The sequence below is a fragment of the Acanthamoeba castellanii genome (genome assembly GCF_000313135.1).
Source record: "Acanthamoeba castellanii str. Neff unplaced genomic scaffold scf7180000084775, whole genome shotgun sequence".
NCBI lineage: Eukaryota > Discosea > Longamoebia > Acanthamoebidae > Acanthamoeba > Acanthamoeba castellanii.
The window spans coordinates 23035-35306 of NW_004457271.1; the positions used below are offsets into that span (position 1 = coordinate 23035).

The 12272-nt window shown below is 59.0% G+C and overlaps 6 protein-coding genes and 1 pseudogene across 6 annotated transcripts in view; 4 read left to right on the forward strand and 3 right to left on the reverse strand.

The window, feature by feature from the left end:
* The window catches only part of ACA1_399620 (Ctr copper transporter family protein), a gene marked incomplete at both ends in the record, with an annotated part of 1031 nt that extends 939 nt beyond the window's left edge, over positions 1 to 92 (forward strand). The window contains one exon of the mRNA XM_004333889.1: positions 22 to 92. Coding sequence (XP_004333937.1) covers positions 22 to 92 — 71 coding nt within the window. The remainder of the gene's footprint in view (positions 1 to 21) is intronic.
* A 255-nt stretch (positions 93 to 347) lies between these two features.
* ACA1_399730 (uncharacterized protein) lies at positions 348 to 2508 on the forward strand (the record flags this gene model as incomplete). Its single annotated transcript, XM_004333890.1, has 7 exons — positions 348 to 937; positions 1026 to 1189; positions 1308 to 1414; positions 1493 to 1629; positions 1712 to 1849; positions 1925 to 2285; positions 2365 to 2508. The coding sequence occupies 7 exons, from the start codon at positions 348 to 350 to the stop codon at positions 2506 to 2508; spliced, it is 1641 nt and encodes a 546-aa protein (XP_004333938.1).
* Positions 2509 to 3217: 709 nt separating this feature from the next.
* ACA1_399740 (Raslike protein rasG, putative) lies at positions 3218 to 3933 on the reverse strand (the record flags this gene model as incomplete). Its single annotated transcript, XM_004333891.1, has 2 exons — positions 3218 to 3656; positions 3740 to 3933. The coding sequence occupies 2 exons, from the start codon at positions 3931 to 3933 to the stop codon at positions 3218 to 3220; spliced, it is 633 nt and encodes a 210-aa protein (XP_004333939.1).
* Positions 3934 to 4215: 282 nt separating this feature from the next.
* On the forward strand, positions 4216 to 6564 carry ACA1_399750 (Carboxypeptidase A1, putative; the record flags this gene model as incomplete). The annotated part of the gene is made up of 10 exons (XM_004333892.1): positions 4216 to 4554; positions 4746 to 4847; positions 4957 to 5023; positions 5138 to 5244; positions 5417 to 5529; positions 5641 to 5756; positions 5826 to 5938; positions 6039 to 6102; positions 6206 to 6358; positions 6461 to 6564. 10 exons carry the CDS (start codon positions 4216 to 4218, stop codon positions 6562 to 6564), a joined length of 1278 nt encoding a protein of 425 aa, XP_004333940.1.
* Positions 6565 to 6672: 108 nt separating this feature from the next.
* ACA1_399760 lies at positions 6673 to 8425 on the reverse strand (annotated as a pseudogene).
* A 99-nt stretch (positions 8426 to 8524) lies between these two features.
* On the forward strand, positions 8525 to 11478 carry ACA1_399770 (Poly(ADP-ribose) polymerase catalytic domain containing protein; the record flags this gene model as incomplete). Its single annotated transcript, XM_004333893.1, has 11 exons — positions 8525 to 8593; positions 8670 to 8836; positions 8866 to 8907; positions 9044 to 9341; positions 9364 to 9774; positions 9859 to 10273; positions 10403 to 10552; positions 10615 to 10743; positions 10824 to 10973; positions 11085 to 11143; positions 11263 to 11478. 11 exons carry the CDS (start codon positions 8525 to 8527, stop codon positions 11476 to 11478), a joined length of 2106 nt encoding a protein of 701 aa, XP_004333941.1.
* Positions 11479 to 11609: 131 nt separating this feature from the next.
* Positions 11610 to 12266, reverse strand: ACA1_399780 (stress responsive alphabeta barrel domain protein; the record flags this gene model as incomplete). Its single annotated transcript, XM_004333894.1, has 4 exons — positions 11610 to 11773; positions 11856 to 11985; positions 12061 to 12138; positions 12195 to 12266. The coding sequence occupies 4 exons, from the start codon at positions 12264 to 12266 to the stop codon at positions 11610 to 11612; spliced, it is 444 nt and encodes a 147-aa protein (XP_004333942.1).
* Between the last annotated feature and the right edge of the window lie 6 nt (positions 12267 to 12272).

Here is a 12272-nt window from a genome sequence, read left to right on the forward strand (position 1 = left end):
GCTCGCTCGTGATTGCAGGAGCCGGCGCCGGCTACTTCCTGTTCGCTCGCCTGCGCCGCAACGTCGTCATCAACGAAGCCGGATGTCATTAGTATGTATCGGGTCCTATCCCGCGAGGGCCAGGCCACGCCCTTCTGTACAAAAAGCCTCACATTCACTTGCGAACGCCTCTATTCAGCCAATGAAGCTGGAGTACCCTTAACTTGCCTCTTTAACTTTAGGTGAGCAACCAATGGGCACGCACGACCGCTGAAGTGAAAACCCTGCTTCATCCACAAATGAGCACCTTCTTCTTATACCCGCTACCGGTAGGCCAGTGCGTTGTACAACACAAGCAAAGAGAGAAGATGAAGAAGGTCAAGGTGGTATTCGGAGAGTCGCGTCTGCTCATTCCGTGCGGCGATGGCAAGGACAAGGTGGAGCGTCTCGTGGAGGACATCAACAAGCGCTTCCAGAGCCACCTCGGCGACCCCACCGCCCGGGCCAAGGAGCTCACCACGTCCGACGGCTTCCTCGTTAATCCGCACGACGTAATTGATCACGTAATCGACGACAGCGTGGTGCTGCATGCGCTCGACTACGCGACCTGGCTCAAGGTCAATCTTACTCTGCTCGAAAAGGCCGGGCACAACCTCATGCGCCCCGACTACGCGGGCGGCAACTGGCGTCCGCCCTACCGCTACGCCGAGATCGGCAAGCACAAGCACAACAAGATTTACATCAAGATCGGCTCTGCTTCCGATGTCGTGGATCGGCTGGAGCTGTTCGATCTCGAGAGCCTGCGCACGTTCGGCAAGGAGAACGACCGCGCCCTGATTGCCCACAAGGAAGTCAAGGAGACCACGGACGGCACCGCCTGGGATTGGTCCGTGCAGGTCCACTTCATCATCGAAAAGGGCGTCGTCGTTGCTGCCGAGCTCTCCGTTCGGAGCACCAGGTTCCTCCTCCCACATTGCACAACAAAGATCGACATCGTGATTTGATTTTTTAATTGTTCGATTTCTCTTTTCTGTTCTGCTTTGCAGTGATGCTCGTCCTCAGATTGAGGTGGTGCCCATCAACGGAGACCTCACCCTGGGCGCTGCCGTGGTGAAGCAGACCGCCTCCTTCCCCAAGCCGGCGAAGGCCTACACGCTTCCCGAGACCAAGACCGAAGGACCCGCCTACGACGCCAAGGACTTCATTTCTGGTACCCCTACCCCCTTTCATGTGCCTGTTCACGTCATGCACAGGAGTGCAAGTCCTCCTGCATTGCTTCACTGCATCGTGATGACCTCATGAGTGATCGTCTTGCTCTGCACCCACAGCCCACCTCGCGCCTTCGGGCATCGTTGAGAATCCTGTGCCCGAGAATGTTGCCAAGGGCGATCTGGGCATCGAAATCAAGCAGAAGGACGCCACCCAGCCCGACCAGGTACGGTGCACTCACGCACGCACCTGCACCAACGTAGTGCACCACTCGCTTACGGTTCCTGCTCGTTCTCGCGCAGAGCTGGGCCTCGGGTGGAAGGTACTCGAATCTTTCTACAACCACCTTGCCCTTTTCAATCCGCTCGAGAAGGACGTCGCAATCGTCAAGGTCAAGTCCGAGTACGAGAAGGACGGAGAGTGGATCGAGATGAAGACCAGGTATCTTGCCTTTCACCCGTTTACCTTCCTCTTAGGGCTGTCGTGGTTGCTTGTTTCCTCACAAACCTGGCTGCACCAACAGGCTTGGTTCGAAGAGCGGTTACTACCGCTACTCCATGGGCTACCACGATGACGGCTTCGTGCTCGAGCCCAACCAGAGGCTCAACCTTGCCATTGAGAGCGCCGTCGAGGTCAAGGCTGCCCAGTACGATCGCGAAAGGTATACCATAGTCTGCCATCAGCTCCACAACCTTCTTCTTTTCGTGTACTGACGTATTCGCTTTCTCACTCGCAGGCGGGCACACCACTCGCTTCCCTCTCCGTTCCGCATCCGTATCACCATCGTTGACAAGGAGGGCAAGAGCTCGCAGCTGGTGATCGAGCACTCCAACCAACCGCTCGTCCTCCCCACCAAGGAGTCGAGGGACAAGTCGGAGGACCGCGTCTGCGACTTCTGGATCTCTGCCGACGACATCGACGGCGAAGCTCGCGTCTGGATCGAGGCCTACCACGTGCCCGAGGAGCACCGCGTGCAGTTCGCGAGCAAGCCCTCGGACAAGAGCAAGTACTGCTACAAGGACGACCTCGACTACCTCTTCTACCTCGCCAAGAAGGACAACAAGACCGAGATCGAGGTCGAAGAGCTCACCACCCAGGTACCACCACCTTTCTTTTGTTCGAGTCTTTGCTTCTCTCGTTGACTGTCCACTCAACTTATTGTGATTGACATCACAGGATGAGGGCCGGGGATACTCGCAGAAGGCCACCGCGCTGGTGGACCTGGAGAACAACTGGGTCTACGCCTTCCGCTTCGAGATCAAGACCAACACCTCCACCACCGTCGGCCACTACCTCCTGCCCGACCTCACCAAGGCCTGAACTGGTCTTGTCAGTCACCATCACTGGCCGTAAAATAATTTCTCACTTGAGGCCCATAAAATAAACACAAAGCAAAAAGCACACAAGATGAGTGGGGTAAGCTGCGTGCGCTACTTTCAGGCTATGGGGGCTGTGCAGAACGTCATGTTCAGGTGCTTCTTCTTTTCTCACAACCGTTCCGCAACCCTGCCGAGCAAAGTAAGGTGGTTATTCGGGGGGGGGGGTGATGTAGGCAGACGCTGATGCGAGGAGCACAGAAGCGAGGGCTGGAGGCCGGAGCGTCCAACGCGAAGCACGACAGGCACATGGTCGAGCTGACACTGCAGTGTGCCGCTGGCGATGACCCGGCCACGCTCGAGGAGGTGGTGGACTTTCTGCGGTCGGGCCGCCAGTTGAACAGTTGGGGTGCGCGTGTGGAGCAGCTCGAGGAACTGCCCCACGGTAGGCCCATCAGCGAGTGCGCACCGCCACTCTTCTTTCTGTTCTTCTTCACACACCTTGCTTTTTCTGACGTTGGCCTCGTGTGTGTCGCGTGTAGGCACGAAGTGCACACGGGCAACGTTGACAACTTCCAGTGGAACTCCAACGTGGAGATGTACCTCTGATGTACAGCAGAGCGTAACAACGAGTGAGCGTTTGTGTGGTGACTGTACAGAAGTGATTTATGTGTTCGAGCAAGCAGGTTCTTGATCTTCTTCTTCTTCTTCTTCTAGAAGAGGGTGCACTGCTCCTTGCCGCCCAGCTTGCCCAGGCTCTTCATTCGTCGCAGCGAACCCAGGCCCGACTTGCCGCCGCTCTCCTTTCTCTTCTTCTTGTCGCCTGAGTCGCTGGCGCACTCGATCGACTGGCGGATGGCGCGCACCAGCTCGAAGAAGGCCTGCTCGACGTTGACGCGCGACTTGGCCGACGACTCGATGAAGGGGCAGCCGAACGACTTGGCCAGGTCGGCGCCCTGCGAGGTGGCGACCACCCGCGAGTCCTCGAGGTCGCACTTGTTGCCCACCAGCACCATGGGCACCCGGTCCTCCTCCTTGACCCTCAGGATCTGCTCGCGGAACACGCTGAGCTCCTCGAACGACGACGTCGACGTGATGGAGTAGATGCACAAGAAGCCTTGGCCGGTCCTCATGTACTGGTCCCTCATCGCACTGTAGGTGTATACCAGATATGGTGGGTGAAGACGAGTCATAAGAAAAGGTGATGGTGATAACAAAGATGATAAAGGGCGAACCTGAACTCTTCTTGGCCGGCGGTGTCGAGGATGTCGAGCAGGCAGGTGGTGCCGTCGATCTCGACCTGCTTGCGATAGGAGTCCTCGATGGTGGGGTCGTAGTCGTCCATGAACATGTGGTTGATGAGCTGGATGGTGAGGGCCGACTTGCCGACGCCACCAGTGCCCACTACGACCAGCTTGTACTCAATCATTCTTGCGTTTGGATGTACGGGTGCGATGCTGCTTGTTGGTGTCGGATGTGTTAGAGTGGCCGCTTACGCGAGTGGTATTGTGCTGGTCGGACCTAAAAATAACTCGCTTGCTGAATGGCTGGAGCTGCTGATTGGCCAGGCTTGCGTCAGCTGAATAAATATGTGGCACATTTCTCGTGACTTTTCTCCTCGAAGGAAATGCCTTTTCTTTTTTAATATTCGGCTGCCGAGTTCTTCGCCGAGAGCCGACGAGCATTCTCACTCCGCGCCCGCCACTCGACAATGCAACACCTCCGCCGCGCTGCTCTGCTCGGCCTCCTCCTTGCGGTGCTGGCCCTGTGCGCCAGCGCCCGCTTCGTTCCGGCCCACGACGCGGTGGTGTCGTACGAGGGCCACCAGGTGCTGCGCTTCACCGTGCCGTCGGCCGCCCGCGCCGAGCGGGCCAAGCTGATGGCCTGGATCGAAGCCGAGCGGCTCGACATGTGGGGCGTCCACCCCGAGTGGGTCGACGTGCGCCTCGACAAGGCCTTCCAGGCTCGCGTCTCCGCCCTGGATCTGCCCTTCCACGTCATGGTCGAAGATCTCAACGCCGACCTCCTCGCCGAGCGCGCCTCCATCGCCGTACGCGGACCTAAACTTTTTATTTTATTTTGTTAATGATATTTTTATTTATTGTTTTATTTTATTTACTTCTCCACACGTTGCGTGGAAATAATAATATCCGAACTACTAATTACACGCTTCGGATTTATTATTTGATATTTTTATGATTTTTATAAACCATTTTCAACTGGCAGGCTGCGCGCGAGCAGGGCTCGGCGTCGGCGTTCTTCGATACGTTCCGCACCTACGACGAGTTCAACACCTACCTCGACTCTCTGGCCAGCACCTACCCGCACCTCGTCACCAAGAAGGTACTCCTCCTTCCTTTCCACTCGCCCTCCTGTGAACCACCACACACTCTCGTGTGTGCGCTGTGTCGTGTGCGTTGCGTATGACGTTTGGTGGCTGTGGTGTGTCTAGACGATCGGCAAGACCATCGAAGGACGTGCCATCAACGGCATCGTCATCACTGCCCCCAGCAACAAGAGTGCGTGAGCCTGCGACACTCTACAATTCTCACATTCTGTTGCAATTTTATATATTATCTCTGTCTATAGATATGTGCTAACATGTTTGTATGTATATATGTACGGAAATGCAGCCGACAAGGTGGGCATCGTGTTCAACGGCGGGCAGCACGCGCGCGAGTGGATCGGTCCGATGACGAACGCCTACATCGCCAATCAGCTTCTGTCCCTCTATGACCAGGTCAGCCCACCCACCACCACTTGCGCGAGCCAGGTGGTGTCCCACACTGACCATGGGGTGGTGTGTGCGTGTGTGTGTGTGTGTGTGTGTGTGTGTGTGTGTGTGTGTGTGTGTGTGTGTGTGTGTGTGTGTGTGTGTGTGTGTGTGTGTGTGTGTGTGTGTGTGTGTGTAGGACGCCCTCATCACCTTGTTCCTGGACGAGATCGAGTGGAGCATTTTCCCGATCATCAACGCCGATGGCTACGTCTACAGCTGGACCAACGAACGCCTGTGGAGAAAGAACCGGTGCTGCCCTCTCTCAACCACCGCACACGCACACGCACCGCCGCACACAGACACACGCACCAGAACGCTTACGAGACATGTGTGCGCTCTGTGCTGTCGCAAAATGCCCAGTCGTGAGAACAAGAACAGCTGGTTCGGATGCTACGGCGTGGACATCAACAGGAACTGGGGATTCCACTGGGGCGAGGGTGGCGCCAGCACTGACACCTGCTCCGAGACCTACCGCGGTACGCCCTTGTTCCCACCATTATGGGTCATCATCGCCGTCGGCCAATGACAGGCTCACGGCGCGACAGGAGCGAACGCCTTCTCTGAGCCCGAACAGAGCGCGCTGGCCGAGTACATCAAGTCGCAGGCTAACGTCCGCGGCTACATCGACTGGCACTCCTACTCACAGCTCATCCTCGGCGTACCTCATCCCCCTCATATCACCACACACGCCACACAAGCACCACCGCATACGCATGCGCCATGGGCACGGGGCTGACAAGCTGTGTGGTTGTGTGCAGCCCTGGGGCTGGAGCACCACGGTGCTGCCGAAGGACATCACCAAGCAAAACGAGCTGGCCAAGCGTACGCCTGATTTCTGTACCACCGCGTCAGCGGCCGCGAGGAACTCGCTTTTCTGGGGCTTTTAGAAGCTAAATCGAGTGGATGGGGTGTGTGGGTGTGGCAGTGGCGGTGGAGGCGATCAAGAGCGTGCACGGCAAGGCCTACCAGTACGGCCCGAGCGGTCCCACGCTCTACGTCTCGTCGGGCGGTTCCAACGACTACACCTACGGCGCCCTGAACGTCACCTACTCGTACGTCGTCGAGCTTCGCGACACCGGTACGACACCCCCCCCCCACATTGTCCTCACCGCACAACACGACACCGCACACGCACACAGCACACGCGCACGCGCACGCACTGATGGCGCGCGGTGTGCAGGCCGTTATGGCTTTGTGCTGCCGCCGAGCGAGATCGTCCCCACTGGTGAGGAGTCCTTTGCTGCCGTGCGCGTGTTCGCCAACTACATCCTCCGCGACCTCTAAGAAGTAAGCGCGCTGTGGCAGCTGTACTCGTACATTCTTTAAATTCCTTTTTGTCAGTCGAGAGCGCGGGGAGGTGGTGGGGCTTGTTGGGGTGTGGCGTGCAGGAATTCAAGACAGGGCGTAGGACACGGGTGCGTAGCCCTGGTTCTTGGTGAGGGTGTAGATGACCGTCGTCCAGCACCAGATCATGGTCCACGTGACGGCCAGGAAGGAGAACCGCAGCACCCGCTTGCCCGGGTTCTGTTCGCGTGGCACCTGCACCGTAAGCGCCACCCACGTCATCCCGCCTCCAATAACTGTCGCCGTGTGCGTGTGCGGTGTCGTGTAAGTGCGTGTGAGTGTGGGTGCATGTGAGTGCGTTAGGGACGGGTGTGAGGGCGGTGGGTGACGGTGCGTACATAAGGCGGCCATGATGAGGCCTTCGACGATGGTCTGCGAGTAGCCGCCCCGGAACAGCTGGATGCCGCCGGAACGCGTGAGCGCCACCAGCGGCGCGCCTCGAATCATGTTCCAGTGCATGCCCGACATCGTGAATGCGTACACGCTCTGCGCACGCACACGCAACACGCACCGCACACGCACCAACGCACACGCACACGCACACAGGTTACGGTTGTCAGAGAACAGAGGGAGAGGGAAGTCGTACCATGGCGGCGATGAACCAGAACATGGGGATCTGCATGATCACGACCAGGTCCCGCCAGTGGTAGGCGAAGAAGAGCGCGCACAGGGCGATAATCACCAGCGGGACGGCGTTGGTCACCATCCAGTGTGTCTTTGGCGCGCTGATCTGCCATTTCATTACATTCAACAACCAACCAACCAGAGCAAGAGCCAAGAAAACAAGAGAATGATGTGTGTGTGTGCGGGCATACCCGCTCGCCGGTCATGCGGCTCAGCCAGGAGGCGAGCTTATCGGGATGGGAGACCTCGGCGTTCGATGCGAGTGCGAAGTGCGTATTCAAGTTCCACGCGTCACCGCTGGCCACGAACGCCACCGCCGGAACGCTGTCCACCCCAAACTATGGGGCAGTTCGTCCCGCGGGTGAGCGCGACACCGTGATGTGTCGTGTGTGTCGTGTGTGTCGTGTGTGTCGTGTGTGGTTACCATCTCATAGGCCTGTGGCGAGGTGTGCGGCCAGAGCTCGGCAAAGTAGACCGGCCTCCGCTGCTGAGACTGGGAGCCTGCTCCCGCATCGTAACCTTGCTTCACCAAGCCCAGCACATACTCAGCATACCTTCACGCACCCCACGCCACACGACACGCCGCGACACGCACGACACGACACGCGTCTGTCATTATTGTGTCTTCATGGCAATGCAGACACGCGCGCACGTACCGGCATGGCTCGCACTTGGGGTCGTTCGTAGAGAAGAGCAGCACGAGGGCGTAGTCCCGCTCGTAGGGCTGCTTCACGAGCTCGTCGATCCGGGCGTCGTTGAATCGCAGCATCGCCAGGCCTCGCCTGCGCACCACCCACCACCGCCGGCGCCGTCATTGACGTCAGCTCCATGCGGGGGTGGACGTGGGGAGGGGAGGGGGCGTGTGCGGGCACTCGTTTCGCACCTTTGGGCGGCAGCGTGCAGCTTTGCGATGCGCTCGCTGGCATCAACTTCGGCCGAGGCAGAGGCGAGCGCTGCGATGGCGACGATGATGAAGATGACGAAGAGGCCGGTGTACCACGCCCGGGACAATCGCAGCACGCTGCCGCTCAAGCCCCGCGGCCTGGTAGTTTACAATCAGATAAAAAATAACAAAATTGAAAACAAATAAGAAATTGTTATAAAATATAAAATAAAGTGTTCTCATCTAAGGAGGTACGCACGCGACGTTGGGCTGAAGGCTGCCGAGCGCACCCATGCAGTGTCGTCCCCGCTGGTCGAAAAAACAAATGAAAAGAAAGGGAAAAAACCTTGGAAAATATAACAAAAATTATGCACCCCTTTTCTGGCCCAGAAAATGGAAGCCAACAAGCCGGCAGCACCAGCAGCTCCTCGGGCAGACATGTCTGACGAGTACCGCAAGATAGTACGGTGGCCCCGACCCTTGCCATTGTTATGATTTTGTTTTGTTGTTTTTTATAAACACAGACACGTCTGTCCAGACTGCGGGAGTGCATGGGCTGTTTCCCGGGCTGCGACGTCGGGGCATCTACGACATCGTGGTCAAGGAGAAGGGCGACGTTGACAGGCACCGCTACCCCCTTCAGCCACCCCTTTCTTTGCTCGCCTTTGAAGAAGGAGAGAAAGAGTTGAGAACACTGACGGTGAAGTGAAAACTGTGTCGCATCGTCCACGCAGGGTGACCAGCCGCATCCTACGGGTTCTCGACAAGGCCGCCAGGTGCGCCATCCACACACACACACACAACACACAACACACACAACACGACACAACACGCGCCCCGACAAAACACGCGGCACGCAGAATGACACGCGCCTGGGGAGGCTCACGCAACATTGGCTTTCGATCGATGTAGTGGGCAGTCGTTGGTACCCAAGGAAGCGGCCGAGCGGGCCTTCCAGGGTCCCTGTCCCGCCGGACCACCGGAAGATCAGGGCAAGGGCAAGGAGCGGGTGCACGAGCTCCAGACGGCCCGGCAGCGGGAGCGCGAGATCGGGGAGCTGCTGGACCTGTTTCCGGCCCTGCCGCGCCACCGCCTCGAGGCGGCCTACGACGCCCACGGCCAGCACCTCCAACCCACCGTCGACCACCTCCTCACCGCCGCGGCCGACGACAGCATCGACAACAATAACAACAGCGGCGCTGCTGTCGATGTGGCTGTCGATGGCGACAAAGGCAGCGATGAAGAAGAATGATGAAGATGACGATGATGACGATGATGACGACGACGAGGAAGAGGAAGAGGGGTTGAAGTTTAGGTGCATGGAGTACTTGAGGGAGCGGTGGGGGCAGTACGCGGACCAGCTGCACCGGCTCACGCCCGAGGTGGGGCGCGAACTTCAGGACCACGTGCGCGCGTACGGCCTCCCGGGCGCGCACGCCCGAGCGCCCGTCATAGAGCCCGTGGCCCTCTCGCCCGAGGAGGAGCGCGCACGCGAGGACCTCAACTCCGTCTTTCTCTTTGCCCTCACCTCCACCTCCTCCGACTCTTCTTCATCGTCGTCTTCTTCTTCTTCGTCGTCGTCGTCGGCGTCATCGGGGCGAAATGACAATCTGAGACTGAGCAGCGAGGGTGTGGCCGCCTCGGTACGTTACGCTCTGCGCTCACGGTTGTGTTGGGCCGCGGCACTCACGCGCAGAGAGCACTATGTTGGTGGGCGGTGGGTGCAGGCCGGGTGGATGGCGGAGTGGGAGGAGATGGAGCGGCGCGACGAGGAAGTGGCGCGTGCGTTGCAGCGCGAGGAGGACGAGCGCGCAGCCGACATCGAGCGCAAGGACGAGCAGCTGGCCCACCTCATCGCCGTCCAGGAGCGGCGCCAGGAGGCCCTCCGCCGGCGCCGGCGGCAGGAACAGACCATCGCCGCGGCCGACGAGGCGAGACGGCGGCGCGAGGCCGACGACGCCGAGTACGCGCGTACGCTCCAGGAGCAGTTCGACGCGGAGAAGAAGGGGGACGCGGAGGTGAAGCGCATGATGGAGCTGATGGAGGAGGAGGAGGCCTCGATGTCGCTCATCCGCCAGCTGCTCGGCCATGAGAAGCAGTTCCGGGGCCACCACCATGCTGAGGACTTGATGAAGCACTCGGGTACGTTCATCTGTTATTGCACTCCCCAAGACACGACGTACACGACGCACGCGCAACTGACGCGTACGACACACACACCACACACAACACGCACGCACACACGGCACGCACACGGCACACGGCACACAGACGATCAATTGTGCGAGGCGCTGTTTGCCGGGAACATTAACGAGTTCCTCACGGAGGACACGCGACAGGTGACCGACATCAAGCGGGTGCTGCAGGTGGAGCTCGTGCGTCGCTTCATGGCCAAATGGCTCGAACTCAAGCGCACCTACGGTACTCCTGCCCACACACGCACACACACACACGCCCGCACGTGTGGCTGACGGGCGGGTTAGGGTCCTACGCGGAGGAGGCGCGGCCGCGGTTGGGGTTCCACGGGACTCCCGAAGCGAACATCCCCAACATCCTCCAGCAGGGCCTGCTCGTGCCCGGCACCCACGGCGTCATTAACCGCACTGACGACGGTACCCAGCCCATGCCCTTCTATTCCTTTCTGTTACCCGCCATTGACGTGCGTGTGCGTGCGCGCGTGGTTCGGGCCTAGGCTATTACGGGGCGGGTATCTACCTGTCGCCGGACGCCAGGACCTCGCTCGGCTATGCGGGCGGGTGCGGCAAGCTGCTGGTGTGTGCGGTGCTCATGGGTCGCATCTACAAGTGCGAGGACCTCATGCACGGCGCCCCTTGCACGCCCGGTACGTCCGCCCAGATCGATGCCTCCATTGAATCACACTCGTACTTGGCAACACCACCGGCTGCTGACCCATCGATGTGGGTCCACGTCACGCCTTTCTCGGCCGCGGCAGGCTTTGATAGCCACATGTCGCCCTGCGAGGGTGAGCTCATTTTGTTTGAGGCCGCCCAGGTTCGTGGCCGCATTCACGACACGACACTACACACACGCTCCACACACGACACGCACGGCACGCGACACGACACACACGGCACATGCCGATGTTAACACAAGTTGGCTGGAACGAGCAGGTGCTGCCGTGTTTCGTGATTACCATCGCCAGCGCCGTGCAGCGGCCCATGCCCACACCGGCGCCACCGTACCAGTCGACGGCCCACCTCACGGCGAAGAAGGCGGCCAAGGCAAAGGGCGGGCGCACGCCCAAGACCACCGCCAAGCTGAAGCGTCAGCGGAAGCTCGCGCGTCGCGCCCAAAGAGCGGCCAAGGGCGGACGCAAGAACAAGTGAGAATCATCGCTTGACTGTCTCGCATCATCAACCTGTGTACTGCATTATTCATAATATTCAATTTCATTATTATTATTATTTTTTAGTTGAACATGAACATGACCATATAGGTGTAGATGGGCGGGTTGGGATCAGGGGAGGACGGTGAAGTCGAACACGATGACGCCGTCCTTGGGGTCGAGGAGCGGACCCACGAACTGCTTGAAGGCGTCGTGGTGGGGATCGTAGGGGAAGTGGAATGGACGGCCCACGAAGTAGTTCCTCTCCGCCACCGACGCGAAAGTCGAGATATACCCTAAAATTTTCATCCAATACTGGCTTTATCCACCGCACCGGAGTATTTTAAACCAAACAGTTTTCTTCAGGATATGGGGTACCTTGCTCCATGCCCTGGTCCTTGCCCTCGGGGCTGTTGGGGAAGCCGGCGTCGAAGGAGACGATGTAGGGCCGTCCCGTGGTGGTGTTGACACACTTGTGCAGCAACGACCGGTACACCGTCATCACCTCCTGTGGTGTCGCGGATTGGCTTCAGGATGGCACGAGAGAGAGAACTGAGAACAGTGAGCGGCGGAGCGCTCGAACCTTCCTGGTCTGCGCAGAGACGGACGGGAGGAACTTGAAGCTGACGAAGTGGCGGACCAGCCCCGCATCAGGGTTGGGCTGCGCGTCCTAAGAGGTCAGCCAAGGCTGGGCCAACTAAGGCGAGAGGGAACTACCTGAGCGTGGGCGGTGGCCAGGAAAGTGGCGATGGCCAGCACTGTTAGCAGGACGATGGACAAGCGGCTCATTGTTTG